Source organism: Geospiza fortis, unplaced genomic scaffold (genome assembly GCF_000277835.1).
Source record: "Geospiza fortis unplaced genomic scaffold, GeoFor_1.0 scaffold66, whole genome shotgun sequence".
Classification (NCBI taxonomy): Eukaryota; Metazoa; Chordata; class Aves; order Passeriformes; family Thraupidae; genus Geospiza; species Geospiza fortis.
Window position 1 is genome coordinate 2,542,777 of NW_005054312.1, and position 26,112 is coordinate 2,568,888.

Consider the following 26,112-nt stretch of genomic DNA (forward strand, 5'->3'; position numbering starts at 1 on the left):
TGGCCCAGCGCTGTGCAGGAGTGGCTGGAACCAAGTGCCCCTCTGCCACCCTCGTTAAGGCTTTGGGACCGGAGCCCACCTGCCACACCACCCTGGACGGCTGGAGTCCCCGGCTGCTGTATGTATGGTGGCAGCGTGGAAGCAGGCAATGCCTTGCGGAGGGGACAGGGGGAGTGTAGACCCAGGTTTGGTGGGGAAGTAGGGAAGAGACTCAGCGCCATTGGCCCTGGCTGCCATTGGTGTCTTGCAGTGCTGCTGGTGTACCATAAGCATCTTCCACCTGGAGCTTGTGGGTGTCCTCTCCTGCCAGGCTGGGACCAGAGGAATGTGGTAGGCCTGGTCACTGGCTGGAGATGCACACTTTCTCCAGTTGGCTGGATTTCCTGCTCCTTTCCTCCATCCTAGCACATCTGTGAGAAGCTCACTAGCCCCAAACAAACAGTTCCTTTTATTCTGGCCAGTGGTAATGGTCCATGGAAACACCCCAGGCTCTGAGAGATGCAGGGAGACTGTTGGACAGGTGCTCTATTGTCCCTGCAAAGGCAGTCCCACCAATGCAGCTCCGTGGACACTGCCAGGGTGTTTTACAATGGAGCTCTTATCCCTGAGGGCATTAACCCAGCAGGCCCAGGCTGTGCCTTTTGTTGGGTACAGGCTGTCTGGCTGAGCTATCAGCAACGTGGCCAGTACTTCTTCATCCCACAGGACTATCTCACAGAAACAGGTACTTCTCAGCTACCTGGGATGGAAATTCACCTAATTTCCAGCCACTTGGTCCTGAGGAGGCTTTTCTGCTGCAGCCTCACATTGCATCTTAGAAGCAGGTTGTGCTTTGCATATATATTTAATAGCCAGCCCTCCTTTGTCTTCCAGGAAAGCTATTGCCAAATCCAGTCTCCAACACATGGTAGCCCAGCCAAGCCCAGCACTAGCCATGAGGAGCGACTCGGAGAGGCAGATACGCAGCACTGTGGATTGGAGCGTAAGTTGTACTGTGTTTTGCTGGGCATTGCATGGAATGGGCTCTTGGCCAAGAAGCAGCAGGCTCTTCCCTGGGTTGAGGCTTCCCAGATGACTGACACATTTATGGCCTCTCCCATTGCCACCAGCTGATGCCAGCATCTGTGCTTCTGGCAGCACTACTGGATGCTGCAAAAGAGAGGCTGTGGAGGCACAGGTGGTTCCTGGAGGGATGGCATAAGTACTCCACTCCCAGCTTTTCTGCTTCTGACAGCCAAGATCTGTTGGCTGGGGCCAAGCAACAGGAGTAAGCCCCTGCTCCTTAACAGGCAATGCCCCGCAGGTTTTAAGCTTCTCGTTCAGACTGTAGAACAGAGGCTGGTTCAGGAGTGTCCCCTGCACTGAGTTTGCCCTGATGCCTCCTCTCGGGCTGATTAAAGCAGCTCCCCTGTGCAGGACACTACAAGTGGTTTGTAGGTCTTGGAGTTGGTTTCCTGGGGACCTCTTGTTTACAGCAGGCGGGCCATGGCAGCAGCTTTCTGAGGCTTCCTCTCTCCAGATGTCCCTGGCTGTTGCATGCATCTTGTCTCCTGGCCTCCACCTCCCAGCATTGTCCATTATCTTGTCCCTTGCACAAAGTATTTTAGGGGCTCAGATGCCTCTCTCTGGGGGTTCTCTCAGAGCTTGTGTTGTCTTGTGTGTTTCAGGAGGCTGCGGTCTATGGGGAGCACATCTGGTTTGAGACCAATGTCTCTGGGGACTTTTGCTACGTTGGGGAACAGAACTGCATGGCAAAGCTTCTGGTGAGTCACCTGGGGCCACAAACACGGCTGTGCTGTCACCTTATGGGGAGACCTCAGAGGCTGCACTGCTGCTGCTGCTGCTGCTTCTGCTGCTGCTGGAGGCCATGCAGGGGTCTGGGGAGCTGCTGAGGCAGGGGCTGTGTCCCTCCTGCCTCTGCATACCGGAGGGCCTAGTCCCCAGATTCTGCCAATGCTGGCTCTCACTTTGCAATGGGAACCTGATGCAGGGCTGCCTCTTGCCTGGAGGGTTCCAGAGAGAGGCTGTTGGTATTCCACACCCTTGGAAGGACAATCTGAATCCAAGACCTTTCAATAGAGGAGAAAAGTGAGCTCTGGAGACCCAGGCCTGTTGCCTCCTGCCCCTGCAGTCCTCCGTCCCAGTTTGTAGGCTCAGTCCTGATTGTAGTGCAGGATATGGAGCACTAATGCCACCCTCTGCCTGCTGTCCTGCAGGTGCCTGCCACTGATGCCACTCTGCAGATGCCTCCCAGACCAGCTTCCATGGTGCTCTCGGGCAGTGTCAAAAAAAGACAAATGCTTCAGGACAGGACATTAGGGAAAGTACCTCCCTGCTCTGTCCCAGGCTTGGGAACATCTGCCATAGGCACATGCTTAGACCCCTTCACTAGATAAGAAGTCTAGGTTGTATCTAACTTTGCAATAGAGCTTGTACTGTATCCCAGTACATAAGAAGGAGGTATGATGGGAGGCTGAGCTTGCCAGGCTCTGAACACTGCATATTTTCATTCACATGTATATTTTTTCTCCCCTTTTCTTACCCTTCAGCAAAAACCTCTCTCCAGGCGCAAGTGTGCAGCCTGCAAGATCGTAGTGCATACACCCTGCATCGAACAGCTGGAGAAAGTGAGTAGAGCCTGTTAAGCCCTCCCTGCAGCTTGCAAAACTGTAGCAGCCTTTTCTTGGGCAGTGAAACACAAAAAGATTGAGGAACTGCAACGTGTAATTGCAGAGAGGGGTCTTCTGAGAAGACAGTACCAAAATGAGGATCTAGTGATATGATTGGGACCCCAGGCCCCATTTTGTTCAGTAACCAAGACATGTTTTGTGGCAAGTACCAAACAACTCCAGAGGTTCTGAACCTTACTGTAGTGCAGTAAATTCCAGTAGATTTCCTTCAGGTATGATGGTTTTACTGGTTCCTCTCCTGTGTTCTTCCTACAGATAAATTTCCGCTGCAAGCCTTCCTTCAGGGAGTCAGGATCCCGGAACATACGGGAGGTGAGACACGTGCCTTGGACTCTGCCCACATCTGCATCTCCCATTTCCAGTTTAGTGGTAAAGACACCAGATACTGCCAGCGTGTTGCCCATCCAAGTGGAGGCATCATGTTCCTTCCTGCTCCAAGGGGGTGGTGCCATAAAAGGGATGTTTCTTTGCAAGGCAGCAGCACAGACTGAGTATGAAGAGTGAGAAGTTTGCAGGCAGCAGATGCAGAGCATCCGATGGTTTGCATGTTCTGAATCTGCATGGGAGGAACCTACAGACAGTATTTTTTGGGAGAAATTTTGACGCTTGTGTTGGGTCCTCAGGCACATAGATGAGGCTGTGGCAAACAGCAGGTCCCCAAGTCTCCTGCAATTTGGAAGGAAGCAGTATGGGTTCATTTCTGGCGTTATCACTCAGCCCTGACCTAGGTGCCACAGGTGGCAGTGGAAGTTGCCCACAGTAGTGGTATCAGACCCCTTCAGCCCATGATGGGCATAAGCAGTGGCCTGGAACCTATCTGCTGACGTGCACTGGTGGAAGCAGCTGTCAGCCTTCATGCTTCACCCTCCAGCCTGTGGAGCCAGTGTAGCCTGTGCAGTGCTCTGGAGTGGGTGTGGGTGGCTCAGTCATGGGCCATTTTGTGCCCCCAGCACACTGTGTTTGTGCTGGCACAGCAGACCTAGCTGGGGAAGGATATTCAAACACAGGGCTGCCTGCTTTGAAATGCCGGCATGATGTTGTAAAGGGAAGCTTTCAGCATCACTTTAAACCTTCCTTTCTTGCTTTGTTTTTCTTTCTGTGCCTCCTTCCCATATTGCTCTTAGTCTGGCTCCCTTATTTGTGCTTCATTTACCTTTTGGGCTCTGCTAACAGCTTGCTGCCTCTGCTCAATTGTCTGTCTCTATTTTTCTTCTCTCCACCCTCTACAAATCTTTTCTCCCTCCCCTTTCTTGTGTTTTCTTTTTTCTCACAAACTCTGCTTCTCCATCCTGTCTTTCTAGTGCTTCTCAGTTCCTCCAAGGCCTCTTCCTTCCTGTTTCCCTAAAAAGGTGCTCTTCTGGCCTTTGTGGTGCCAGGGATCTCCTTCGGGGTCAGCCCTTTCCCTAGATGTACCTGCTTGGACCCAGAGCTGAGCTCAAGGCATAGCCCTCCTTCCGCTCCTACTGGATTAATATCCGCTAAAGCCAACAAGACTCTTCATCCCCTCCCATGTGCTGCACTCAGAGGAGGCAACACTGGAGCTGACCCCAACCTCCTGCCAGTTTCTGTCTCTCATCATCATGATCCCAAAAGCTGTCAGGAGCAGGATGTTTGGGCCCTGTCATGCCAGCCTGTGAACTCGCACTCCCTTTCTCTTTTTGCTTCTCTCTCTGCAGTGCCGTTCCCAGTCCAGGGCTGGAAAAATAGGATAGGATTTAGGGCAAGTGGTACTTCATTATAAAACTTCTGAATCCTTCACAATCACTTCTGCAAGTCCCAGCCCTGAACCCACTGTGAGCCTGCAAGCAGAGCAGTGGTGCTGGCGAGCAGCCTTGCTGCCCACACTGGCACTGAAGCAAGCTCAGGATTGGCCTGGGGAAAGAGCAGAGGGAAGTGGGTGTGGAGGGCTCTGGGGCTGCCACTCTTGTCGAGGAATGTGGAGTGAGGAGGTTCACTGCTTAGCTGCAAGCACTTCCATCTTCTCCCTGTGGGCACAAACTGTGTCTCTCAAGGATTTTCACGCCATCCACCAGCACATTTTTCACCTGGCACTAGGGGCATCTGGGCAGAGATGTTAGGGAACAGAGATGTGCTGCTGCTTACCCACTCTCCATTGGATCTGCTTTGTGTGATTCTCAGTCTTCAGTTTCCCTGTCCTCCTTCCTATTTCTTCTGGTTTTAATTCCCTTTTCTTGGAGCATCTTAGTTTGGCCTCTTGTCCCCTGATTCTTTGGCTTTGCCTTCTCTCAGCGGGTGGGGGGCTGGTCCCTATGAGCAGTGGGTTTGCTGAGAGAGCAGAGGTTGGCTGGCCTGTATCCATTTCTTCTCCCTGTTCCTGTGTTCCCTCATGCACTGGGCCCTTTACTTCTTTTTTTTTTTTTCCGATTTTCTTATTTTCTTTTCCGTTTAGCCCATTGTTGTCCGACATCACTGGGTGCACCGGAGGCGGCAGGAAGGGAAATGCCGGCAGTGTGGCAAGGTGAGAGGGCATCCTGGGCATTTTTCTCAGCCTGAAGGAAACCTAAGGTCAAGCCAGAGACACACACAGGGCTTGGAACCAGGGACATCCCACCATTCCTGTTTGGCGGCAAACCAAGACACATGCCCTGCTTTGCTCAGTGAAGCACTATGTAACTGCTTCCCACATAGAGTAGTTTTTCCCCTGGGCCCAACTAATCCTGAAAGGGACTGTCTTCCTGACATGCTTTCCTTGAGCAATAAGGACACCCCTACAGAGCACAGTGGCCTCCCTGGTGCTGTTGTTGTGGTTGGGACTGTGTGACCAGATCTGGAGGGCTCCAGCTGCAGGCATGCTCTCTTTGTTAATGTCTCTTACTGTTGGATGGTAGGAAACTGCAGGGAATTCCCTAAGCCTCTTGTCCTTTCTTCAATAGGGTTTTCAGCAGAAGTTTGCCTTCCACAGCAAAGAGATTGTAGCCATCAGCTGTTCCTGGTGCAAACAAGCGGTGAGCAGAGCCCCCCTGAATGCCTTAGCAGTCATTTCTGCACTAATGACCTCTGCTTTCTGCCGGGGCTCCCCCAGCTGCTGCTCGGCAGCCTGCCCTTAGCAGCTCCCCCTGCTGGCAGAGGCTGTACTATGATATTTGCAAGCTCCTTTGAGAAACTTTCTCTTCATTGCCTTCCCGTTACAAAATTCCTGCATGGTTTCATCCAGCACTCCCTGCATTGGCATGGGGAACCTGAGAGGAGGAGATTGTGGCTGTGCCCAGCAAACTGAGCAGCCGAGTTTTCTCTCTGTCTTCTCCTTGGCCAGTATCACAGCAAAGTATCGTGTTTCATGCTGCAACACATTGAAGAGCCCTGCTCACTGGGGGCTCATGCTGCTGTCGTCGTTCCTCCCACCTGGATTCTGCGGGTCCGGCGGCCCCAGGTAAGTCACTTCACTTGGGGCTCTCAAAGTTACCACTTGCCCAGTGGCTCCTCACAGAGTTTTTGTGTTTGTTCCTTTTCTCTCTAGAATCCACTGAAATCTAGTAAGAAAAAGAAGAGGACATCATTCAAGCGGAAATCCAGCAAAAAGGGAGCCGAGGTAAGTAAGATATGAGGGGACTGGGAATGACCTTGTCTTGGAAGGGCAGAGGGACTGAACAGTGAGGAGCAAGGCTGAGAATAAAAGTGGGCTTTTCTGGGTCTGTACTGACGTCAAAGAGGTTGAGGTGGAGGGAGCGTTCCTGCTGGCAGGGTATATCCCAGAAACAAAGTTTATGGGGTGGCTAGGATGTTTTCTTCCTCCTGCTTCTGACCTGCATGATGTTAGGGCTCAGGTGGAGGTGGCAGTTTGCATTTCCCCAGCTTTGTTGAAGGATCTGTGGTATCTCTTGCAGGAAGGGAGGTGGAAACCCTTTGTCATCAAGCCCATGCCAGCTCCTCTCATGAAGCCCTTGCTGGTGTTTGTGAACCCCAAGAGCGGTGGGAATCAGGTATGGCCTTGTCTGGTATGTCTAAGAAGACACCTCTGTGAGGGCATTGCCATTTGAGTGCTGAGCTGTCATCATAGTTTTGGTGAAGCTTCAGCTGCACAAGAGGCCACAATGCCAATTTGCTGCCCAGCAGTTCCTACCTCAGCCAGGCTTTGCCCGTGTCCCCTCCAGAATGGTGTTGTCTTAGCCTGTTCCCAGGCAGGACCATATCCCTCCTTCTGCTGTCCACTGGGAACTCAGTATTACCTGAAGTCTTTCTTGTCCCCATAGGGAGCCAAGATCATCCAATCCTTCATGTGGTATCTCAACCCACGGCAGGTTTTTGACCTCAGCCAGGGTGGACCCAAAGAGGCGTGAGTACTGATGGGGGCAGCACCTTTCTCTCCCCCATCCGTGTCCCAGAACTCCTTCCGAGAGCTCTCCCCCCAGCTCATAGAGGGAGATATGGATGTGGCTTTGTGAATGCCAAGGCCTCTGAGAGGCAGCTGCTGTGTAACACCTCCAGTAACTCTCCCCTCCTCAACCTCCCTGTTCCGACAGGCTGGAGCTGTACCGCAAAGTCCACAACCTCCGGATCCTGGCGTGCGGGGGAGATGGCACGGTGAGTCTCCAGCCCCTCCATCCCCTGGTGCCCCTTCCCCCAGGCCTTTCCAGTGCAGACAGCAGCCCTCCTTGTTGCAATCCAGAACAGGACAAACTGGGCATACTGCATCCATGGTTCAGCTGGTAGCAGAGATGCTGTGGGTCCCCTCGTGCACTGTTCCAGGGAGTGCTAGTCTAACATGTCTGGATTTGTAGCCCTTTTGAGGGTCAGTGTCCTCACTGAGGTTACTGGTATATCCTGCAGCACCTGATTAGAGCGTTAAAGACTGTGAATAGCCTCAACTGTGGCTAAGGAGACCCCATCTCTGCTCCTCTGCCATCACTAGTGCTCCAAGTCGCCTCTGCCTGCCTGCTGGTCCCTAAGATAACTAATGGTTTCTTTTTACTGTCTTGCTTGAGCAGGTGGGCTGGATACTCTCCATTCTGGACCACTTACGCATCAACCCACCTCCTCCTGTGGCCATCCTACCTTTGGGGACAGGGAACGACTTGGCCAGAACACTGAACTGGGGTGGGGTAAGTGATGGGCACAAGAACCCACTGCTGACAGAGCAGGGCTGAGTGCTTCAATCCTTGTTTCAGGCACATGGTTGGAGATTTGCATGGGCTCATGTTTCAACTTCCTGTAAATACAGACCAACAAATAAGTGCAATTTCGATGTTGCTGTTCTTCTGACATTTGAATGGTTCTGCATGAGATTATACAAAAGCAATTGCCTTTTCAAACTTTGGAAAATTTTTAGAAGGAAGATGTGTTGTTTTAAATTTCAAGTCCCATTTTGTTGTGCATTCAAGTAGAGTTGATCTCTTCTACATCTTTTACTCTGAGATGCCTTACCAAAGCCTGCTGTCTGGGGTATCTCTCTGGGAGGTAGGCATGAGACTCCCCAGGTCCTTCTCTTCACCAGGGTTACACAGATGAGCCTCTGTCCAAGATCCTATCACATGTAGAAGATGGGAACATAGTACAGCTCGATCGCTGGAATCTCCATGTGGAGCCAAACCCTGACACAAACCCTGAGGAAAAGGATGAGGCAGCTGCTGACAAGGTGGGACACCTCCTCTCCATGTCTAGCACATGTTCCCTGTGCTAGAGTCTGCATTCTCTCTTCTGCCACTGGCTCAGGCAATCCCAGCACTTGGGGCTCCATTCTTGGGTTGGTGTTTCCCTCTCACTCCTCCAATTCCACCATTCTGTTCATGGCTCTGAGCCACAGCATTCATAGCAAGAGTGTATGTAGAGTTCATAACTAAATGCCTACCAAAGGTTTTTAATCACAACTTACAACAGGTATAAGCCCAGTCTTCTGTGAGACTGTTTTCTTTAACAGAAACATGGGTAACTACAGAAACCTCAGATAGCAGAGTGTGTCCCCTTGGATCATTTCCCTTACCCCTAGGAGCCAGGAACTAATCCGTCATCTCAGGCTGGTGACCTCTGTATTTTCCTAGGAAAAAGGCAAGCAGGGTCCCTCAGCCTCATGAGCACTGTAATGGCTCTGCTGTAACGTGACTTCATCTGTGCCATGGGCACATGCGGGCAACCTCATCCTTATTTCTCCTTTCCATTTCAGCTCCCTTTGGATGTCTTTAATAACTACTTCAGCCTTGGCTTTGATGCACGGGTGACGCTGGAGTTCCACGAATCTCGAGGTACAGGACAGTGGTAGGACTTGGTTGGGGTCTGTGGGATGGGCCTGTTCTCATTTGTGGGTTCCTCAGGAAAGGGAACACGAGAATTGCTTCAGGGACAGAGTTGGAGGTGAAACAGGAGGAGCAAGTCCAAGCTGCAAAGGGGGAAGAGGGGTGCCTGCACAGGAAATAAGCTGGGGCCAGACCCCTGGCTGAGGCTGGCTGGAGAGCTGTGTCTGAGGAGAGCTGGCAAGTGAAATATTTCCATGTGTAGGCCAGTGACCTGGACTTTTTTCTCCTTTCCCTAGAGGCCAACCCAGAGAAGTTCAACAGCCGGTTTCGGAATAAAATGTTCTATGCTGGGGTGAGTGTGTGAGGGATATCTGAGCCTGCTGTCATAGCAGCCTTAACGTCAGCTGCAGCACAGGCATGGACCTGCCTCCTGCCTACACCCTAAACTCACCCATTTGAGCTACACGGACCGTCACATGCACCCAAGCTAAGCCCCCAGCCTGAAGCTGGAAATTTGCTGGAGAAATGCTGCAGTGCTGGGAGTCACAGCTCCCCTTTGGCTGTGAGTGCTGTTGGCAGTACAACTTGCTCTGTGGCCTGCAGTACAGTTGCTGTATTGATCTCCTGCCACTATTGTTCTTGATCTCAAGCTCACGGGTGGTCACCCAGGCAGGACCTCCCTGGAGCTGTGGGAAGGCAGACTGTCCCCTCTGGAGAGGAAAAGGAAGCCTTTCCATAGTCTGCACACTACTTTGGTCTTTTATTATATACCTTGGACTAGTTACAGCTTCCTGACTAATTACACCACCCTCCTGTGTCTCACCTCTAGAGCTTTGTGTCTCAGTATCGTCTTTGTTCCTCTGTCTCCCCATCCTCAATATACTTTCTAGCCATGTGTCTGGTGACTGGTATTCGAGCAGTACTGAAGGCCGAGTGCTGCTCTGTGCCATCTCACATCTGTCCTGCTTGTGTCTGTTTTGCTGTCTGCACAGTTAAGCCCAAAGGAGACCCATACTGTCCCTCCTGGAATCTCTAGATGGGGTCACTTCAGCTCTGTTTGGTGGTACTTCATCTCAGCTTGAGACTGAATTTGTCTCTTGTTACTTGATTCTCACTGGAGGAGACTCATCTTGTCAGCTCTTCCCTAAAGTCAGGACTGGGCTGGCGAGGGAATACTAGAGCATGTTACTGAAGGTGCCTCAAGGTTTTTGGTAGGCGAAATAGCAGGGGGAATGGATCAGGTCATTTTGGAGAAGAAGACTTCTGACAGTGGATGAAAAAGGGGTTTGCAGCTTTGATCAGCTGGGGTCTGTGTCAGGTCAGAGGCAGGCTGAGTTGCAGGTCAGAGGCAGGCTGAGTTGCAGGTCAGTGGCAGGCTGAGTTGCAGGTCAGTGGCAGGCTTCCTGGCTTCCCATTCTGGTGAACACCTGGGCACTAACTCTGTCTCTTACCTTGGCAGACGGCCTTCTCCGACTTCCTCACCGGGAGCTCCAAAGACTTGGCGAAGCATGTCAGGCTGGTTGTGAGTATGCTGGGGTGCTCTGGTCCAGGGAGGGGGTGAGCTGTGGAGGTGTGAAGAATGTCCCTTGGCACACTGAGTATGTCAGGGTTGGGGAATGAATGGGGAGCTTCCTGGGAGCATCAGCTTCCCCTGACTTGGAGAACATTCACTGTAGGGAGCAGAGGAGGGAGGCCATTTCTTCTTAAGTGAGTAGGATGGACCAGGCTCCTCCTTACAGCAGCCTGAACACCCTTGTGTTGTCTCTAGTGTGATGGGATAGACCTGACCTCCAAGATTCAGGACCTGAAGCCCCAGTGCCTGGTCTTCCTTAACATCCCAAGGTGAGCACCCTCAGGACCTGTCTTCATACACTGGGCTTTTCACACCTGTGCTGTAGATCCCTGCCTGGGTTTGGGGTGCCAGTCCAGGTATTTCTTCTTGTCCTTTCACAGGTACTGTGCAGGCACCATGCCCTGGGGCAACCCTGGGGAGCACCATGACTTCGAGCCCCAGCGCCATGATGATGGCTGCATTGAAGTTATCGGCTTCACCATGACATCACTGGTGAGTTAGTGCTGTTGCCGGTTGTAGGTAGCAGTCAGGGGAGTGAATGGTCCCATTGACCATGTGTCAGCCAGCCCACAGCTCCACAGATCCTCTCTGGGAGAGTTGTGGTGCTGGCCTATATGACAGTGTCTGCTCTCTAAGATTTAGGTGAGGTGTTGTCATGCCCTGGTCTCTGTGAGTCCCTTCTCACTGAAATCATACCTGAGACCCTCAGAACTTGGTTCACTTGTAACAACCAGATGACAATGGATGTTCCCCTCATCCACGTCTCAGTCCATGTTCTGCTCTCACTCTGGACCCTTTCACAGGCTGCCTTGCAAGTCGGTGGCCATGGGGAGCGGCTCTGTCAGTGCCGGCAGGTGGTTCTCACCACATCCAAGGCCATCCCCATGCAGGTAGATGGAGAGCCCTGCAAGCTGGCAGCTTCCTGCATCCACATCTCTCTGCGCAACCAAGCCAACATGCTGCAGAAGACCAAGCGGCGCAACTCCATGCCTCTGCTCAATGAGTAGGTTCCTCAGATTGATCTGCCACCTCCTCTCCAAGGAAGAATGGTTGGCAGGTAAAGAGATGGGACTGATCCATGACTGGCAGAGGCATTTCAGTCCTTTCTTGGGTTGGGTCTGGGAAGGGAGTGGGTCTCTCAATGCTGGAGAAGGCCCTGATGCTGGAGAAGCTGCTGGTGCCAAGCTCCCCACACCAGTCTATACAATACTCTTGCCTATTTTGGAGGGATTAGGGGAATAAGGAGAAAGCAGGGTGTCACTTTCTGATATCTTCCTTTTTCCTTGCCCCCTGCACACAGCCAGCAGCCAGTGCCCGAGCGGTTGCGGATCCGGGTGAGCCGCATCAGCATGCGCGACTATGAGGCACTGAACTATGACAAGGAGAAGCTCAAGGAAGCCTGTGAGTGACCAGCTGAGTGACCGGGGGTGGGAGCTGCAGTCCCCAAGTCTGACAAAGCCTGTAGCTAAACTGTGAGGTCTTGGGAATGAGGCACGGGCTGCTCCCTGAATTGAGCCTGTGCCCTGTCCTGCAGCTGTGCCACTGGGGATCATCGTGGTTCCAGGAGACAGTGACCTGGAGTTGTGCCGGACCCAGATTGAGAAGCTACAGGAGGTGAGTCTGCGTGAAAAGTGGTCATAGCTTAATACTGAGGATGAAGGGACTCAGAGAAAGGATTTCTAAGCCACCTTGACCTGCACACACCACCATACACACTCTTGCTTTGGGTCATGCTTAGAGGTCACGGTTTGCCTTCACCATGGGCTGAAGGCAGGGTCCCAAGCTGGATGCCTTGTTGCTCCCTGCTGTCTGACAGCTTCTTTTTCAGCATTCCTCTTCTGACTGTTCTCCAAGCCCAGAAAGTGACTCTGAAAAACTACAGGGTAGTATAAAAAGCCAGCACACATCCTGTGGGGGGCTATAACCATTCAACCCTTCACAGGCTCTGTGTTTCCTGTCACAGCTCTGCCTTCTCCAGGTGCCTGGATTAGGTTTATAACCCCTCCCACTCTTCTCATTTGCAAGCACTAATTTTTGTGTCCTTGCCAATGTACTAGCACATGTCTGTGACCTGTACACAGACTGTGTTACTCTTACTCCTGGTGAACAATGCCTTCTAAGCCCATAGTGTGGCTTCTGGTGCTGCACTGCTCAATCTGATTGTTGCACAGAAGATTGAAGGGACTTTTCTTAGTCTGCTGTTAGCTGGCTCTTGTGCCTGTGGGAATCCCATCCATTGCATGTGTAGAGTCCGTCAGAGCTGAGTTGCAGAGCTGCTTGCCTGGGCTGGCACACTGGCATCTGCCTGTTGCTGTGCCTGCTCTGTATGCGTGTCCCCTGCCCAGTTTGTGCCCAGGCACTGGTGGGGACACACAGGCAGGCACATGGCTAGCAGCTCCTGGGTTCACAGAGTAATGCTCTCCTACTGTGTCAGTGTGGTAGACAGATGCTCCTGCAATCTCTTGCACCTTTAAAATGGTGCAGTGTGGCTGGTGTTCCTTGGTCACCTCATGGTTTACCTCTTCTCACTCCTTGGGTATGCTCTATGCTCTGATCTTAAAGCCAGGCAAGGACCAGGTACCTTGGCCAGACAGTCTGTAAAGCCAGATATGGCAGCACATCAAGCAACTCCAGTGGGATGAGAGGGGGACTGGGGGGCTGCCCAGACACAGGCTGTAACAGGACACCTTGCTTTTCTGCAGGATTTCCCTGCGCAGCCCTCTGCTTTACAGCGCCTGCTCTTCCAGGTGTGTATGGCCTCCTCTGGGCCCATCTGCCATGTCCACTGTGCCAGTCTCAGGGGCTCATCTTGTGACACTGCTCTACAGTCAGCTCCAGTCTGTCCCATGGTGCTCCCTGTTGCAGTGTGCTGTGCCTGTGTTCAATTTCATCCAAGTGCCTGTGGTCCTCTTTGTCTGCAGAGACCTCCCAAAGCAGGAGCAATGCTCTGAAGGGAGATGCAGAGGCCATAAGCTATGTCTTTATCCTCTCTTTTATTATGCAGGAGGGTGATGGAGCCAAGCCGAAGACAGTGTCATTCCAGAAGCTGTCACCCAAGTGGTGCTTCCTGGACTGTGAGTATCCCCCTCCACTAGGAGCTGGGTCTGATGATGTGCTGGCAAGGTCCTTTGGTCTGCCAGCTCAGTGGAGGTAGGGGATGGAGATCCATGTGGCTGCAAAGATCCAAGGGTTATTGATGCCTTAGAAACCACAGAAGCACCTGAGAATTAGGGCATAGGAATTACAGCTCCTGTGCCCAAAAATGTGGAGAAATCAGTAGCCCAACTGAAGTGTGTCAACACCAATGTATGCAGCATGGGCTACAAACAGGAGGAGCGAAAAGATATGGCAGAGCAAGAAAACTATGACATAGTTGCCATTACAGAGACATGGCAGGACAAGTCACACAGCTGGGGTGTTGCAATGGATGGCTATAAACTCTTCAGAGGGGACAGGCAAGGAAGGAGACCAAGCTCATCTCTTCCTATGTTGAGATGACTTGCTCAGTGAAAAGCTGTGGATGTTGTCCACCTGAACTTCAGTAAAACATTTGACACTGTTTCCCACAGCATTCTCCTGGGGAAACTGGCTGCTCGTGGCTTACATGAGTTCACTGTTCACTGGCTAGAAAACCAGCTGGATGGCCAGGCCCAGAGAGTGGTGGTGCATGGAGTTACATCCAGCTGGGAGCCGGTCACCAGTGGTCATCCCCCGGGCTCAGGACTGGTCCCATTTATTGTCTTTATCAGTCTGGATGAGGAAATCAGGCATAACTCAGTCACTTGAAGATAAGTTGGGTGGGAGTGTTGATCTGTGGAAGGGCAGGAAGGCACTGCAGAGGGATCTGGGCAGGCTGGATCATGGGCCAAGGCCAATTGCGTGAGGTTCAAAAAAGTAAATGTCCTAACCTTGGGTCACAACTACCCCGTGCAGTGCTGCAGGCTGGAGGAATGGGGGCTGGAATGCTGCTCAGCAGAAAAGGACCTGGAGGTGCTTGTCAATGGCAGCTGAACATGATTCAGTGTATGTCTGTCAATATCTGATTACTAAGGTTCTTAGGAATGCCCCTGCCCAAATTAAGGTGAAAATGAGACCATATGTCAGTGACAATAGTATGGGTTTTTGACTGTAAATATGAGAGAGAGAGAAATAGAAAATAGATGGGGGGACAGAAAGAGAGTAACAGGGACAGAATAAGGAAAGTATCACCACTCCATGGATCCCAGTGATGTTCCATTGATCCTCTCCAGCTGGTCTTTTTGGTGGTGAAGGTTCCCTCAAAAAGAATAGAATCTGATGGGTTAATACACACTCAGGCTATGTATGAAAATCCCTACCTCCCTGGAGCAGGGGGGGAGTTTGCCGCTGTCTCTTCCACATTTATTGCATTACATGCAGTCCTGTGGTGCAAGGCCTCAGGAATGACTGTGGGGGCACTTTGGGGGGGCTTTGATGGATTAGTGTACCCCCTCAGCTGCCCCTCACATGAATGTCCCATGGATGTTGCCTTCCGAGGGTTGGGGATTCCATAGCCAGTTTGTGCAAGGGACGATGGGTTCACAGCCCCTGAGCAGAGGTTACAACACACCAAAACTTCCTCCTCACGCTCAGATGGGGGGTGAAATCTGTGCAAACCTGCTCCCAGCAAATGGGTCTGTGGGCTACAGCCTCCCCCATCCCAAAGCAAGCCAAAGATGATTCTTAGCATAACTGCTGGGTTGGGCTCACATTCTTGTCCTTGTTTACTTGTTTGTTTCAGGTGATTGAAGAATTCCCTTTATTTAATCTTAGCAGTTTAACTTTCAGTCCAAAGTCCCAGTCAGGTATCTTCAGGGAAGCTTCTTTGGTTGTAACTTCTTTATCCAGTTTTTATACAGTTATAATGAGTAAAACTTTATATCAGTGTTTGATGCATGAATTATTTCAGTCTCTGACAGTGTCCATGTGGCCAAGAAGGCCAATGGCCTTCTGGCCTGGATCAAGAAAAGTGTAGCCAGCAGGACCAGGGCAGTGATTGTTTCCCTGTACTCAGCCCTGATGAGGCCACACCAGGAATCCTGCATCCAGCTTTAGGCCTCTCATTGCAAGAAGGACACTGAGGTGCTGGAGCATGTGCAGAGAAGGACAACGGAGCTGGTGAAGGCTCTGGAGCACAGATCTTAGGAGGTGTACCTGAGGAAGCTGGGGTTGGTTAGCCTGGAGAAAAGGAGGCTGAGGGGAGACCTTACCGCTCTCTACAACTACTTGGAAAGAGATTGTGTGAAATTGTGTTGGTCTCTTCTTCCACATAACAAGCAAGAGGATGAAGGGAAATGGATGACCTCAAGTTGCATCAGGGAGGCTTTTTTTCCCCACTGAAAGGGGGATCAAGCATTGGAACAGGCTGCCCAGGGGAGTAGATGAGTCCCCATCCCTAAGGATACTTAAAAGATGTGTAGATGTGGCACTTAGGGATGTGGCTTAGTGGTGGACTTGGCAGTGTTGGTTCAATGGTTGGACTCAATCTTAAGGGTCTTTTCCAACCGAAGCAATTTTTAGGATCATTCCGTGGTTCAATTAATTTGGGGAGTGAGAGAACAGACATTCAGTGACAAGCAACAGGGAACCATTGAGGCTTGGGACTCATGGATGTTGGGGTCTTTGGGGCTGAGCATAGCAGTGCTTTCCCCCAGGCTGCATGTCTGGCTGCTGACCCAGAGTGGAGCAAGGGGAGTCTGTGGTTCTCTTGCCACTGGAGCTGAAGGCAGCTTGGTGACGTGTTTGTCACTGCAGAACTGCTTGGGATGCTCTCCTGTGTTGTGCAGGCAGGGGGCCCCCCTGCTCCATCATGCCCGGAGCTGGGCTCACCATGAGCGTAGCAGTGTTATGGGAGAACAGTCTCCCTGTTGGGCTCCAGCTGCTGCTTCTCCCCTGCCTGAAAGTACCTTTCTCTTCTCCCTTTGCCTTCTCCGACCAAGTACCTCTCTCTGTACCTGGAAGCTAGCTGAGTGAAATGCCCATTTGTAGCATTTCATCTCTCTGATACCCCAGCAAGCAGCATGTAGACCACAGCAGAGCACAGCCATGGATTGCAAAGTGGGCCTGGGAAGCCTCGTGCTAGGCAGAGAGGGTGCAACTTCTCCCTTCAAGGTTCTAGCCCTGTGTATGGTATTGCTGGTGGTGCTGCTCCCCGGTGTCACTTACCAGGACTGCTGTACCAGGGACACTTTCCCTTCTGCCAGTCTCCCAGTAGCAGGTTCTGGGCTCAGGAAAATATGTCAGGAAAGAGACTAAAGTCTCATTCAACACAGCACAGGTTTGTTCAAGTAGCTGAATTACAGGCCTTGAACAGTAGCTCCCTGGATGCAAATATCCAGGATAAACATGGCTGTTTCACTCCTCTCACCTGCTCTAGCACATCTCCACTCTGTTTGCAGAGAGACTTCCTTGGGTCTGCAAGAATCCCACTGCAGCAACCTCTCCTGGACTGGCACCAGCAGCCTGTCAGGATATTGGGGAAATGCTGCCCTGCACAGGAATCCAGCTGTCCTGGCACTGTGCTTTTACTTGTCCTGGTCTCCTTTGGTGATGCCCTTAATCCATAACCCCGCCCTGCTCCCCTGGGGGTGGTGGCCGTGTGTGTCTGGCTCCAGCATAACCACTTGCTCTGTTGGAGCTCCTCTCTCTCTGTGGTGATCTCTTCTCTGAAGAAGAGGGATGCACTCAGGCTGGAGGCTGGTTTGAAGCTCTCCTGCCATCCTAGGAGACAGGGACTTGGATCTACAGCTGGTGGTGGCATGCTCTGTTGTGCCTGGCAGTTACATGCTCTGAGTGGCCTCATGAAGGTCCTTAGTCAAGTCAGCAGGAGGCTGAGCCCTCTCTTTTATCAGCCTCCTGTAGTGCCCCCATTTCTGAGCACTGTTCAACAAGGTGCACCATGTTAATCACAGCAGTTTCTCACCTGGTATAAGTGAGTGCTGAGATGTGCACTGCATAGCCCTGAACTTCATCTGCTCAGGATAATGCTGGAGCACCTGAAAGCCCCCAGAAAGGCCATGGCATCAGCTAGTTGTGTTCGTGCCTTACCTGTGGCTCCCTGCCAGGAGTCATTAAGGAGAAGGTAGCAAGCAAAGGCGCGTTTCACGGGGACCTAAGGGGCTGCCTCTAGGGTGAAGACCCCAGCAGATTCATGAAGGGAAGTGGTTTGCTCCTGGTCAGGGGCTGCTGTTTGCTTTGCTGTACCCTCTGTGCAAGGCATGAAGTGGCTGGGTAGCTCACTGTCACTGGTGGTGGGAAGAGACGCTGTCTCGCACCGAGGGTCAGCCTGTCTCATTCTGTTCCTGTCTTACAGCAACCACGGCCGATCGGTTCTACAGGATAGACCGCGCACAGGTGAGTGCAGCCTCACCCTGCACCATCATCCCCTGGGAACATGCTTGGGTGTCCCACCTGCACACAGACCAACGGGCAGGCTTAGCCTTAGGGCCACACAGGTCTCACAATGCTGCCCTGGCCTTTGGCATCCCCCAAAGGGATGGCATGACAAGCCTGGCCCAGGACCAGGCTCAGCACCTCCAGGTTTCTAGAGAAAAGGGGAGAAGCCTGAGTGGTAGCGCAGAACCTTTGGTTGAAAGCTGCCTGCAGGGCCCTCCAGTGCAGCAGGTAAGGAATAGCAAACATAGCAAGACTGGCCAGGGGACCTGCCAGCTGGGATCATCTTCACCAGTATTAGATACTTTCCCTAATGATCTGGGGAGGGGAGTGTGGAGATAAGGTTTACGAGGTTGCTAAGGTGGCAGGAGACAGGAAGCCTGAAAAGAACAAGGAGATGCAAAGGCTCCCAGGCGCAAGACTGTTCAAGCCACCATTGCTGTGCAAATGGGTGGGCCACAAACTCACCCAATGGGATATGAGGGGATGTAGTTTTGCAGAAGTAGGTTTTGCTTCTGAGGAAGCATGTCCTGACTTGTGTCTTTCAGGAACACCTCAACTATGTGACAGAGATCTCTCAGGATGAGCTCTATGTCTTGGACCCAGAGCTAGTGGTCACTCAGACTGTGAGCACTTCTCCTGCCATGCCTGACCTTGTGGACTCATCTGCCACACCCCCTGGGCACCATTTTGCATTTCCTTCCTGTTCCTCCTCTCCACCCTCCTCTCCTGCCCCCAGGTGAGTCCGAAATGGGGATTCTAGGCCTCAGGAAGAATGGGCAGTGATGGGAGAGCTAGGGTTGGCTTCACAGCATTGATCCCTGGGCCAGATTACAGGAGAGCTCCCTGGAAGTAAGCAGGAATTCAGTGTTGAGTAAGGCCAGGGGATGAGATGCAGTCCTGTTTTCCTTGCTCCTCTGCCAGTGCTGCCCTAAGTAGCCACCATCACCAGGTGGCTCAGCCATTGGGTCAAGCTCCAGCACCTGGGCCACAGGGCAGAGGACAAGGGTGTCTCTCAGCCAAACCAAGGCCAGTGATGAGTATGGAGGAGCAATGGCATCAGGAGCAGCAGTAGAAATGGGAGTGGGGATGGGGAAGAACCCAGATCAGGGAAGAAGGAGTGCTACAGGCAGGTTTCTCCATCCCTCTAATGGTGGCATGCCCATTAGGGTCATCTGCTGCCAGGACTGGCAGGGTTAGTTACACTTTCTCTTCTTCCCTTCCAGCGCTGAGCCTGAGCACTGCCTCCCACTTAAAGGTGAGTGGAGTCCTACCCCTGGTCATACCCCCTCTTGGGTTGCACTTTTGTTTTCCTGCCATGGGTTTTTTTGGCCTATCCTTTCCCTGGTGAGCAGGGAGGAGCCCTATTGTTTCATGTGTTCTGAAACATGGAGCCCTGCAGGCAGGTGACCCAGAGGTGAGCACAAGAGACCTGACAGTGATTTGTGGAGTGGCCCAGCCAGACGCCTTCCCAGCTCCAACATGCGGGAAATTATGTGGGAAGGAGTTAATCCCCCACCTGCAGGGCTGAGCGTTGTGGACTGGGTTGGAAGGCTGTCTCTGCCTCTCCCTGAGGAGGTGGGAGCACTAGATCAGGGGCCTCACCAAGCTGAACAAGTGGAAAGAGTTTCCTGAAACTTGATTGGAGCCTGGAGGTGTGAGTGAGTCATTGGTGAGAAGCATCTTGGCTGCTGGCTGATGCCCAGGAGACCTGCTCCCCATTTGCATTATAAGTTATCCTGCCCAAGGGCAGAGACTACTCCCCCTGCATCTCCCTGGGTCCCTGGGGCTGAGATCTGGCTGCACCCCTAGCTACGTGGTGTCTCTTTCCTTTCCTTGGCTTGTTCCTTACATTCCTGAAGGTGGAGAAGCCGTGCAAATGCAGTCTGACCAAAGGGTTAATCCCTGGAGGAGCTTGTGCTGCTGCTCCACACCTCTGGTGCCCAGGTCTTGTTTCCAAAATTAGATAAGCAGTGTTCCAGATTGACTTTTCTGACCCTGCCGCATCTCTCTTTATAGATGACCTTCTGATAGAAGCTGCCAAGAGTGGCAACTTCAGCAAGGTAGGTGCTCCAGCAGCCTGGTGCGATGAGCAGCCAAGGCTGGCTCCTGGGCTGGTGTGCCCCTTGGGCTGAGAGAAGCCCTGCCAGCTGTGCTCCCCAGTTGCCCTGGAGCAGTGCCTGTCAAAGGCCTTCCTTCAGGAGTGGTGGCTAGAAACCAGGCAGGCTTCTGGCAAGGAGCTCTGGTTCATCTCCTGGGAGACACAAAGGGAAGGGAGGAGAAGGGAAGGGACTTGGTAACATGGCTGAGCTGGACAAAGCTCCCCACCAGCACCAAGTATCCACACAACCTGTCAGACACTCCAGGCACATAATGCTGGGGAAATGCAACTCATCCTGAGCAATCTGACAATCCTGTAGTTCCAAGAGCTGCACCAAGCTGGAAGAGACCTGATGGTGCGAGATTCCTCGGGCCAGACTGTCCTCCACCATGCTGTGAAATCAGGAAGCAAGGACATCGTCAAATACATCATCGAGAATGGTGAGCTGGAGTCAGAGTGCCACTCTTAGCAAAGGAGCCTGGCAGCAAAAAAAAATCAACCCTCTGCTCAGAGGGAGTGCTCCTGGGCTTAGATCCCTTCCTTCTGGGTTTGCTATGTCATCCTTCTGGTGTATGGGCTTTTCCTGGCTTCTGTCTGCCAGTACTGGGGTGTCCTCATGGCTATTGCTGCATCCTGGCAGGGATCAGCATGTCTCTGGGAAACATTCCTCAGTGTCTTGCTTCTGCCTTCAGGGCAGCTGACCAGTTGTTTTTGGCAGTTCCCACTGAAATATAGACAGCTTTATTTTTATTTAGATATTTCTCTGTAGTGAGTCCACAACCACTTTTTTCCTGGGATCAGCTGGGCTCAGATGCCATTGCTGACCTGAGTTCTTTGAAGCTAGGACTTTTGCAGGCAGCATGAAAATAGCAGCCCCTATGGAATGATGCAGACTGTGACCAGGGAGTAGGCAGGTCTGTCTCTGCCCCAGAGCCAGGTCTAACTCACCTGCACTCTTTCTTTCCACAGCTCCTTCAGAAATCCTTGATGCCACAGAGGAGGAGAAGTAAGTCGCTGCCTGACTTGCATTACTTGTTGGCCAGACCTTCTGTGAAGTGACCAGTTATAGGGGCACTTCAGTTGCCCTTGTTCTAATTGCCAGCCATGATTCCCAGTCCATTTTGGACAGACTGCCCCTGAGTAGCACCCCCTCCTCTACCTGGGCAAACACACAACTTACCATCAGCTGCTGCTGCCGCTGAATTGCTGCCCCTTGCTGCCACCTGCATGTGCTGATTGTCCCTGTTCAGGGGGACATCTCACATCTCCTGCTTTCTCCTCCTCAGTGGTGAAACCAGCTTGCACCAGGCTGCAGCCTTACGCCAGCGCACTATCTGCCACTACATCGTGGAGGCTGGGGCCTCGCTCATGAAGACAGACCTGCAGGTGACAGTGGGAATGGTGGCAGTGGGGCTTTCTAGGGTGACCAGAGGGCTGGCAAGGAGCAGAACCAGCAGGGGAGCAGAGCAGGGGTGATTTGGGTGAGGTGTTTGCCAGTCAGAGAGGGGCTGACATGGAGTACCTATGCTTGCCCAGTAGAGCCCAGCTACAGAGGGGTTAAATTCCTATTCTCCTGGTGCTTCTCTCCCTGTTGTTTTATTAAATTAGCAGCAAGGGGCTGGAATGTCTCATCCCTGTCTCCGCCTTCCCACCCTCAGGGGTTAGAGCAAGGACATTCTCCCTCCCAGCTGCAAGACTCCCCCGCTCTCCCCCACCACGGTCATGATGAGGGATCTGGGAGCTCCTTTTGGCAGGTGAAGCTGGCCTGCAGGGAGCAGGAGCAAGCAGTTGCAGCACTTTCTCTCACATGCTGAGTTAATTGAGCTGTGCCTTAGTGTCAGGGAATTGTGCCAGCCCTGGCAGAAGAGATGCAAAAGGGGAGGGCTTGGGGTCGTATTTTGGTATAGGAGGTTCCCAGGGCTGGCATATGGCAGAGAGGATGTGGTCAGATCTCTCTGGTGGAGGCTTGTAGTGATGGGCTGTAGCAGAGGTGATGTAGAACAAGCCAAGAAGGTGCAATCTGTGGGTCTGGGACACTTATTAGGAGCCCAGTTGAGGAGTGCTGGTGGTGGTGAAGCTTGGGGTTCAATTTAGACAATACACGTTCCTGTTTGCCAGCTGCCAGGAAAATGCAGTACAGATAATCTCTGGCTCCCCATCTCTCTTCCTTGGTCCTGTCTAAGGCTTAGGCCTTGCACAGTGCCCAGAGGGGGGCTGGCCTAAATGGAGACTCAGCTGGCAGAGGCAAGAGGAGAGGGCAGTTTAGGGTGCATGGCCCCTCTCTGTTCCCAGCCCCATCATTTTCCTGAAGGAGAGGAACAGCCCCCAGCCTGCCAGCACAAAAGGGGGCCTTGCTCAGGCATGCAGCTGCCCCAGGGAATGGGTTTGCACGTGCCTGTGCAAAAGCAGGTCGCATGTCGGGTTTGTGGCTGCCTGGGGACCCCGCTGTGCTGCTGCACTGACCTCTCAGGGGCTCAGGGTCACAGCCTGCCTTCACAGGCAGGATCCACCTCATTAGAAACCCTAGCAGCAGACCTGTAGCAGTGGTTTGGAGCAGACCGATCCCGCTCCCTGCAGTGGTGAGGGAGGCTGAGCCTTATCAGTTGGAGTGCCTCAGCCCAGCCGGGCAGGGAGGCCCTGGCAGCTCCGGTTTCAGGCTGCAGGCAGGCAGTGATGCAGAGGGGCTTCTGCAGGGGAACAGGAAAGAAGCCTAATTCCTCCTCTGTTAAATGAGTGATTGCATTCAGGGGATGTGGGGAGGAGGCCATCAAGGAGAGCCAGCACCAAAGCACAGAGTGATCTCCATCCCCTGATGGTGTGGCTGCTGTGGGTTGTGTGCAGGACCACGGGGTGTGCCCAGTCTTGGGGTGCACATCCCAAGGAGATTTCTTGCTGCATGATACCTCTCTCCAGCCACACATGGATGGGCTTTTGTGCACAGCCACATCCAGGCCCAGCGGAGGACTCTGCACATCTGACCATTATTCCTGATGGAGAAATATAGCTGGGGGCTGCTCGGAGGCCCCGGCACACTGCTGCAGCTGCCTGTGTCCTGCTGTGCACCAGGGGACGAGCCAGGCAGGACGGGTATCCCTTCCAGGGCTGGTTTTCAATGGCAGCAGCAGAGCGCCAGGTTTCTGTGGCCTTTCTCAGCGGCACAGCAGAGCCCGGGCACTTGGAGAGGTGGAGCAAGGAGCAGGGGGAGGGAAGGGGGAGAGGAGACAGAGCTGGGAGCTGTTAACAGATTTGCTTTTTATGGAGTGTGGGAGTTCATTAGTGGACACAATCCAGATGGCTGCAATAAGCTGGTGAAATGTGATCCTCCTTCGGGAGCTGGAGCACGCTAGCCAGGCTGTGAGAGGGAAGGGGGGTTGGTATGCTTGGGCATTCCCCAGACATACCCCTCATTCCTCACCCTTTCCCGCCTGCCTCCCCAGCAGCCTCCCCAGCACAGGGGAAGAGCAGGTCGGGGGACTAGCCTTTGTCTCTTCTTGGGTGACTTGTGTTGCCCAGGGTCAGTCATGTCCTAGCCCATGCCTGGAGCTGATGGCCCTTCAGGGGACAGCTCCCAGGCCTGCAGTAGTCATGCTCCTCAGGAGCACACTTTGATCCCATGGTGAGCACATGGACATTTGGCTGCCACCTGACTTGGGGTTTGGCTGCAGGCTCTGCTGCACCCAGCCACATGGGGGAATGGGGACGCCCTTGGGTGCCAAAGCAGCCTTTAGGCAGCGTTCGGCGCTCTTGACTTGTCGCCTCCCCTGCACAGGGAGACACCCCGAAGCACCGTGCTGAGAAAGCCAATGACCCCGACTTAGCTGCCTACCTCGAGAACCGACAGCACTACCAGATGATCCAGCGGGAGGACCAGGAGACAGCTGTGTAGTGCTTGGCGTGCCTTAGCCCAAGCCAGCTCATTCAGGATGAGAAGAGTACAATGCCAACTGCAGAGCTGTATCTGGCCCCAACCCTCCCCAGATGCCAGCCTGCTCCCTGGAGATGGACACAGAAGAGCTCTGCCCCAGGCGGGCTGGAACTCTGTTTATGAGGACAATGGATATTTCAGACTTGAAGCCTGATTCTTTGTGTGTGCCCTTCACCTCTCATTCACCACATTCCCTGCCCTAGGGCTCTATCCTCCAGCCGTGTTGGAGCAGGCCAGGCTGAAGCCTCCAGTCACCCTTGTTCATGGGAGTAATTCCAGTGCCCCCTCCACAGGCTCCTACCTATAACCCTTATGGGATATCATTGCTCAGTCCTTCTCTCTGCTGGCAATGCCCCTCTTTTAGATGCTTGGCTAGGTTTGTGTCCTGTTCCTCCTCTCCTGTCTGGCACAGCTGTGGGAGGCACAGGCTGCATGGACAGACTGCAGAGGCTGTGAGCCACAGACTGCCCCAAAGGAAGCACCACAACTTACTGGCCCTGCTTTCTCCTCCCTCCTGGGGCTGCACCACGTCTCTGTGTTGCCCTACCCAGAGCCTTCTGCAGCAGGAGGGAAGTCACTTGTGCATCCAGCCTTTCCTCTGAGCATCTGGGTCTGGTGCAGCTGGAAGTAGAGCACCAGGTGCTCTCCTGATGGGCCTTCAGTGCTCAGTCAGCAGTCTGACTCAGGGCTGCGATGGCATGGAGGAAGGCTACCAAACCCTCCCACCACGCTTCTCTCCATGGGGCTGGGTGGAACAGTTTGCACACCCACTCTGCTGAGCATCTCTTTGTGAGCACGCTGCAGGATGGTGGAGAGCTGCACTCAACTGGTGCAGTGGCAGCAGTGATGTCTGTTATATTTCCCAAAGGCTGAGTTAGATTCAGCTGCCCTCCTTGCTTCAGTTTCCCCCTCAATGCTAGACTTTGCACGGGGCTGGACGGGCTGTGCTGGGGTCAGTGCTCCTCTCAGGGATCCCCTCCAGCCCCCCAGCCTGGCAACATGCATTCCCTTAGGCTGACTCCTGCTATTCCCCAGACTGGGCACAGGGCTTTGCAGGGAGCTCACCAACCCACGTGGGCAGACCATGAACTCACCCTCCAGTTTTAGTAGAAAGAAGGATTTGGATTCCCAGGAACCATCAGGGCTCCTAGCCCTGAGTCATGCCTACAGTGGGATGGAGTTTCACCAATCACCTGCCATGGGGCATGAGGCACCACAATCCATCTCCCATGTTGATGCTGTGAGCACTTGATGCCAAGACATCAAGCCAGGCCTTAAGCAAGGCTTTTGCAGAACTGAGTCTCTGAGACCTGGAGGTGCCCACAGAGGAGGAAAGCTGATGGCTCTGAGCCTATCAGACTTGCTTGGCACTTTTGGATGGGCAGTGGTTGTGAAGGGGGTTGCTGTTCCCATCTTTGCTCTAGGAGAGGATGCTGCTGCTGCCATGTGTGGTCTGTGCAGTCCCTCTGCACTCACATGCAGCTGTGCCCATTGGGTCATGCTGGGTGGCACTGTTTGAATCCCTCCTACTACCAAGAAAAGGGTATGAGGATACTGTAGGGAACCAGAATACCCTTCAGACTTTTTTCCCAGGGGCAGGGTTTCCTTGAAGGATGGGGATGCTGTACTGGGGAGCAGAGGCACAGGGCAGTGCAGGGTGCCCAGGGGCCAGTGTCAGTATTGGCAAATAATAATGATAGTATACTAATGCATTGACAGCTGGGACACTCCAGAAGTGCCTGGAGTTCTCATCAGCACTGCTGGCAGGCCACTAATAGACAAGGCACTGTCACTTCTCAGAGGTCCACACCACTGCTGTCCTAGACGGAATGCCCAACTTGGCCCAGAGGCATTTAAGCCTCAGCTTTTCCCTTTCTCCCTTACAGTTTTTTGTACAGGTAGTTGAGAGACGCACTGTCCCCCTCCCTGCTTAGCCCCTCTGTGCACCTGTGAGCTGAGTTGCTGTGCAATTCCAAGCCTGCTTATATTTTGGTGAAGAAGGAGGGGGTGTTGGTTAACCTGCCCCCTGAGGGCAGGGGTTCTGTGCAATACCTGGATCTGTGTTTCTTAGACACTGTTGTAGGATTGTATTTTTGTAACTATGTGAGGGTGCTGGCTCCAGCTAGCCCAGGGCCTGGCATGAGCCTGTATTCCCATTGCTTTTCAACTTCGACTGTTTGGACGTTGTTGTTTCTTGCCATTGTAATAAAGAGATTGATGTTTTA

The 26,112-nt window shown here is 52.9% G+C and overlaps 1 protein-coding gene across 1 annotated transcript in view; it reads left to right on the forward strand.

The window, feature by feature from the left end:
• DGKZ (diacylglycerol kinase zeta) overlaps positions 1-26,112 on the forward strand; it is a 26,704-nt gene extending 592 nt beyond the window's left edge. Inside the window, exons 1-31 of the mRNA XM_031055756.1 lie at positions 1-118; positions 874-982; positions 1,668-1,763; positions 2,550-2,627; positions 2,946-3,002; positions 5,101-5,169; positions 5,585-5,656; positions 5,965-6,081; positions 6,169-6,240; positions 6,536-6,631; positions 6,902-6,984; positions 7,172-7,232; positions 7,637-7,750; positions 8,143-8,283; positions 8,809-8,887; positions 9,175-9,230; positions 10,338-10,400; positions 10,647-10,720; positions 10,832-10,943; positions 11,255-11,454; positions 11,752-11,852; positions 11,986-12,065; positions 13,456-13,525; positions 17,782-17,822; positions 18,410-18,600; positions 19,088-19,119; positions 19,881-19,924; positions 20,282-20,402; positions 20,932-20,968; positions 21,249-21,348; positions 23,732-26,112. The exon at positions 1-118 is cut by the window's left edge and continues 592 nt beyond it. Of these exons, the coding sequence (XP_030911616.1) occupies positions 1-118; positions 874-982; positions 1,668-1,763; positions 2,550-2,627; positions 2,946-3,002; positions 5,101-5,169; positions 5,585-5,656; positions 5,965-6,081; positions 6,169-6,240; positions 6,536-6,631; positions 6,902-6,984; positions 7,172-7,232; positions 7,637-7,750; positions 8,143-8,283; positions 8,809-8,887; positions 9,175-9,230; positions 10,338-10,400; positions 10,647-10,720; positions 10,832-10,943; positions 11,255-11,454; positions 11,752-11,852; positions 11,986-12,065; positions 13,456-13,525; positions 17,782-17,822; positions 18,410-18,600; positions 19,088-19,119; positions 19,881-19,924; positions 20,282-20,402; positions 20,932-20,968; positions 21,249-21,348; positions 23,732-23,848 (2,801 nt within the window). The 3' untranslated portion in view covers positions 23,849-26,112. The remainder of the gene's footprint in view (positions 119-873; positions 983-1,667; positions 1,764-2,549; positions 2,628-2,945; positions 3,003-5,100; positions 5,170-5,584; positions 5,657-5,964; positions 6,082-6,168; positions 6,241-6,535; positions 6,632-6,901; positions 6,985-7,171; positions 7,233-7,636; positions 7,751-8,142; positions 8,284-8,808; positions 8,888-9,174; positions 9,231-10,337; positions 10,401-10,646; positions 10,721-10,831; positions 10,944-11,254; positions 11,455-11,751; positions 11,853-11,985; positions 12,066-13,455; positions 13,526-17,781; positions 17,823-18,409; positions 18,601-19,087; positions 19,120-19,880; positions 19,925-20,281; positions 20,403-20,931; positions 20,969-21,248; positions 21,349-23,731) is intronic.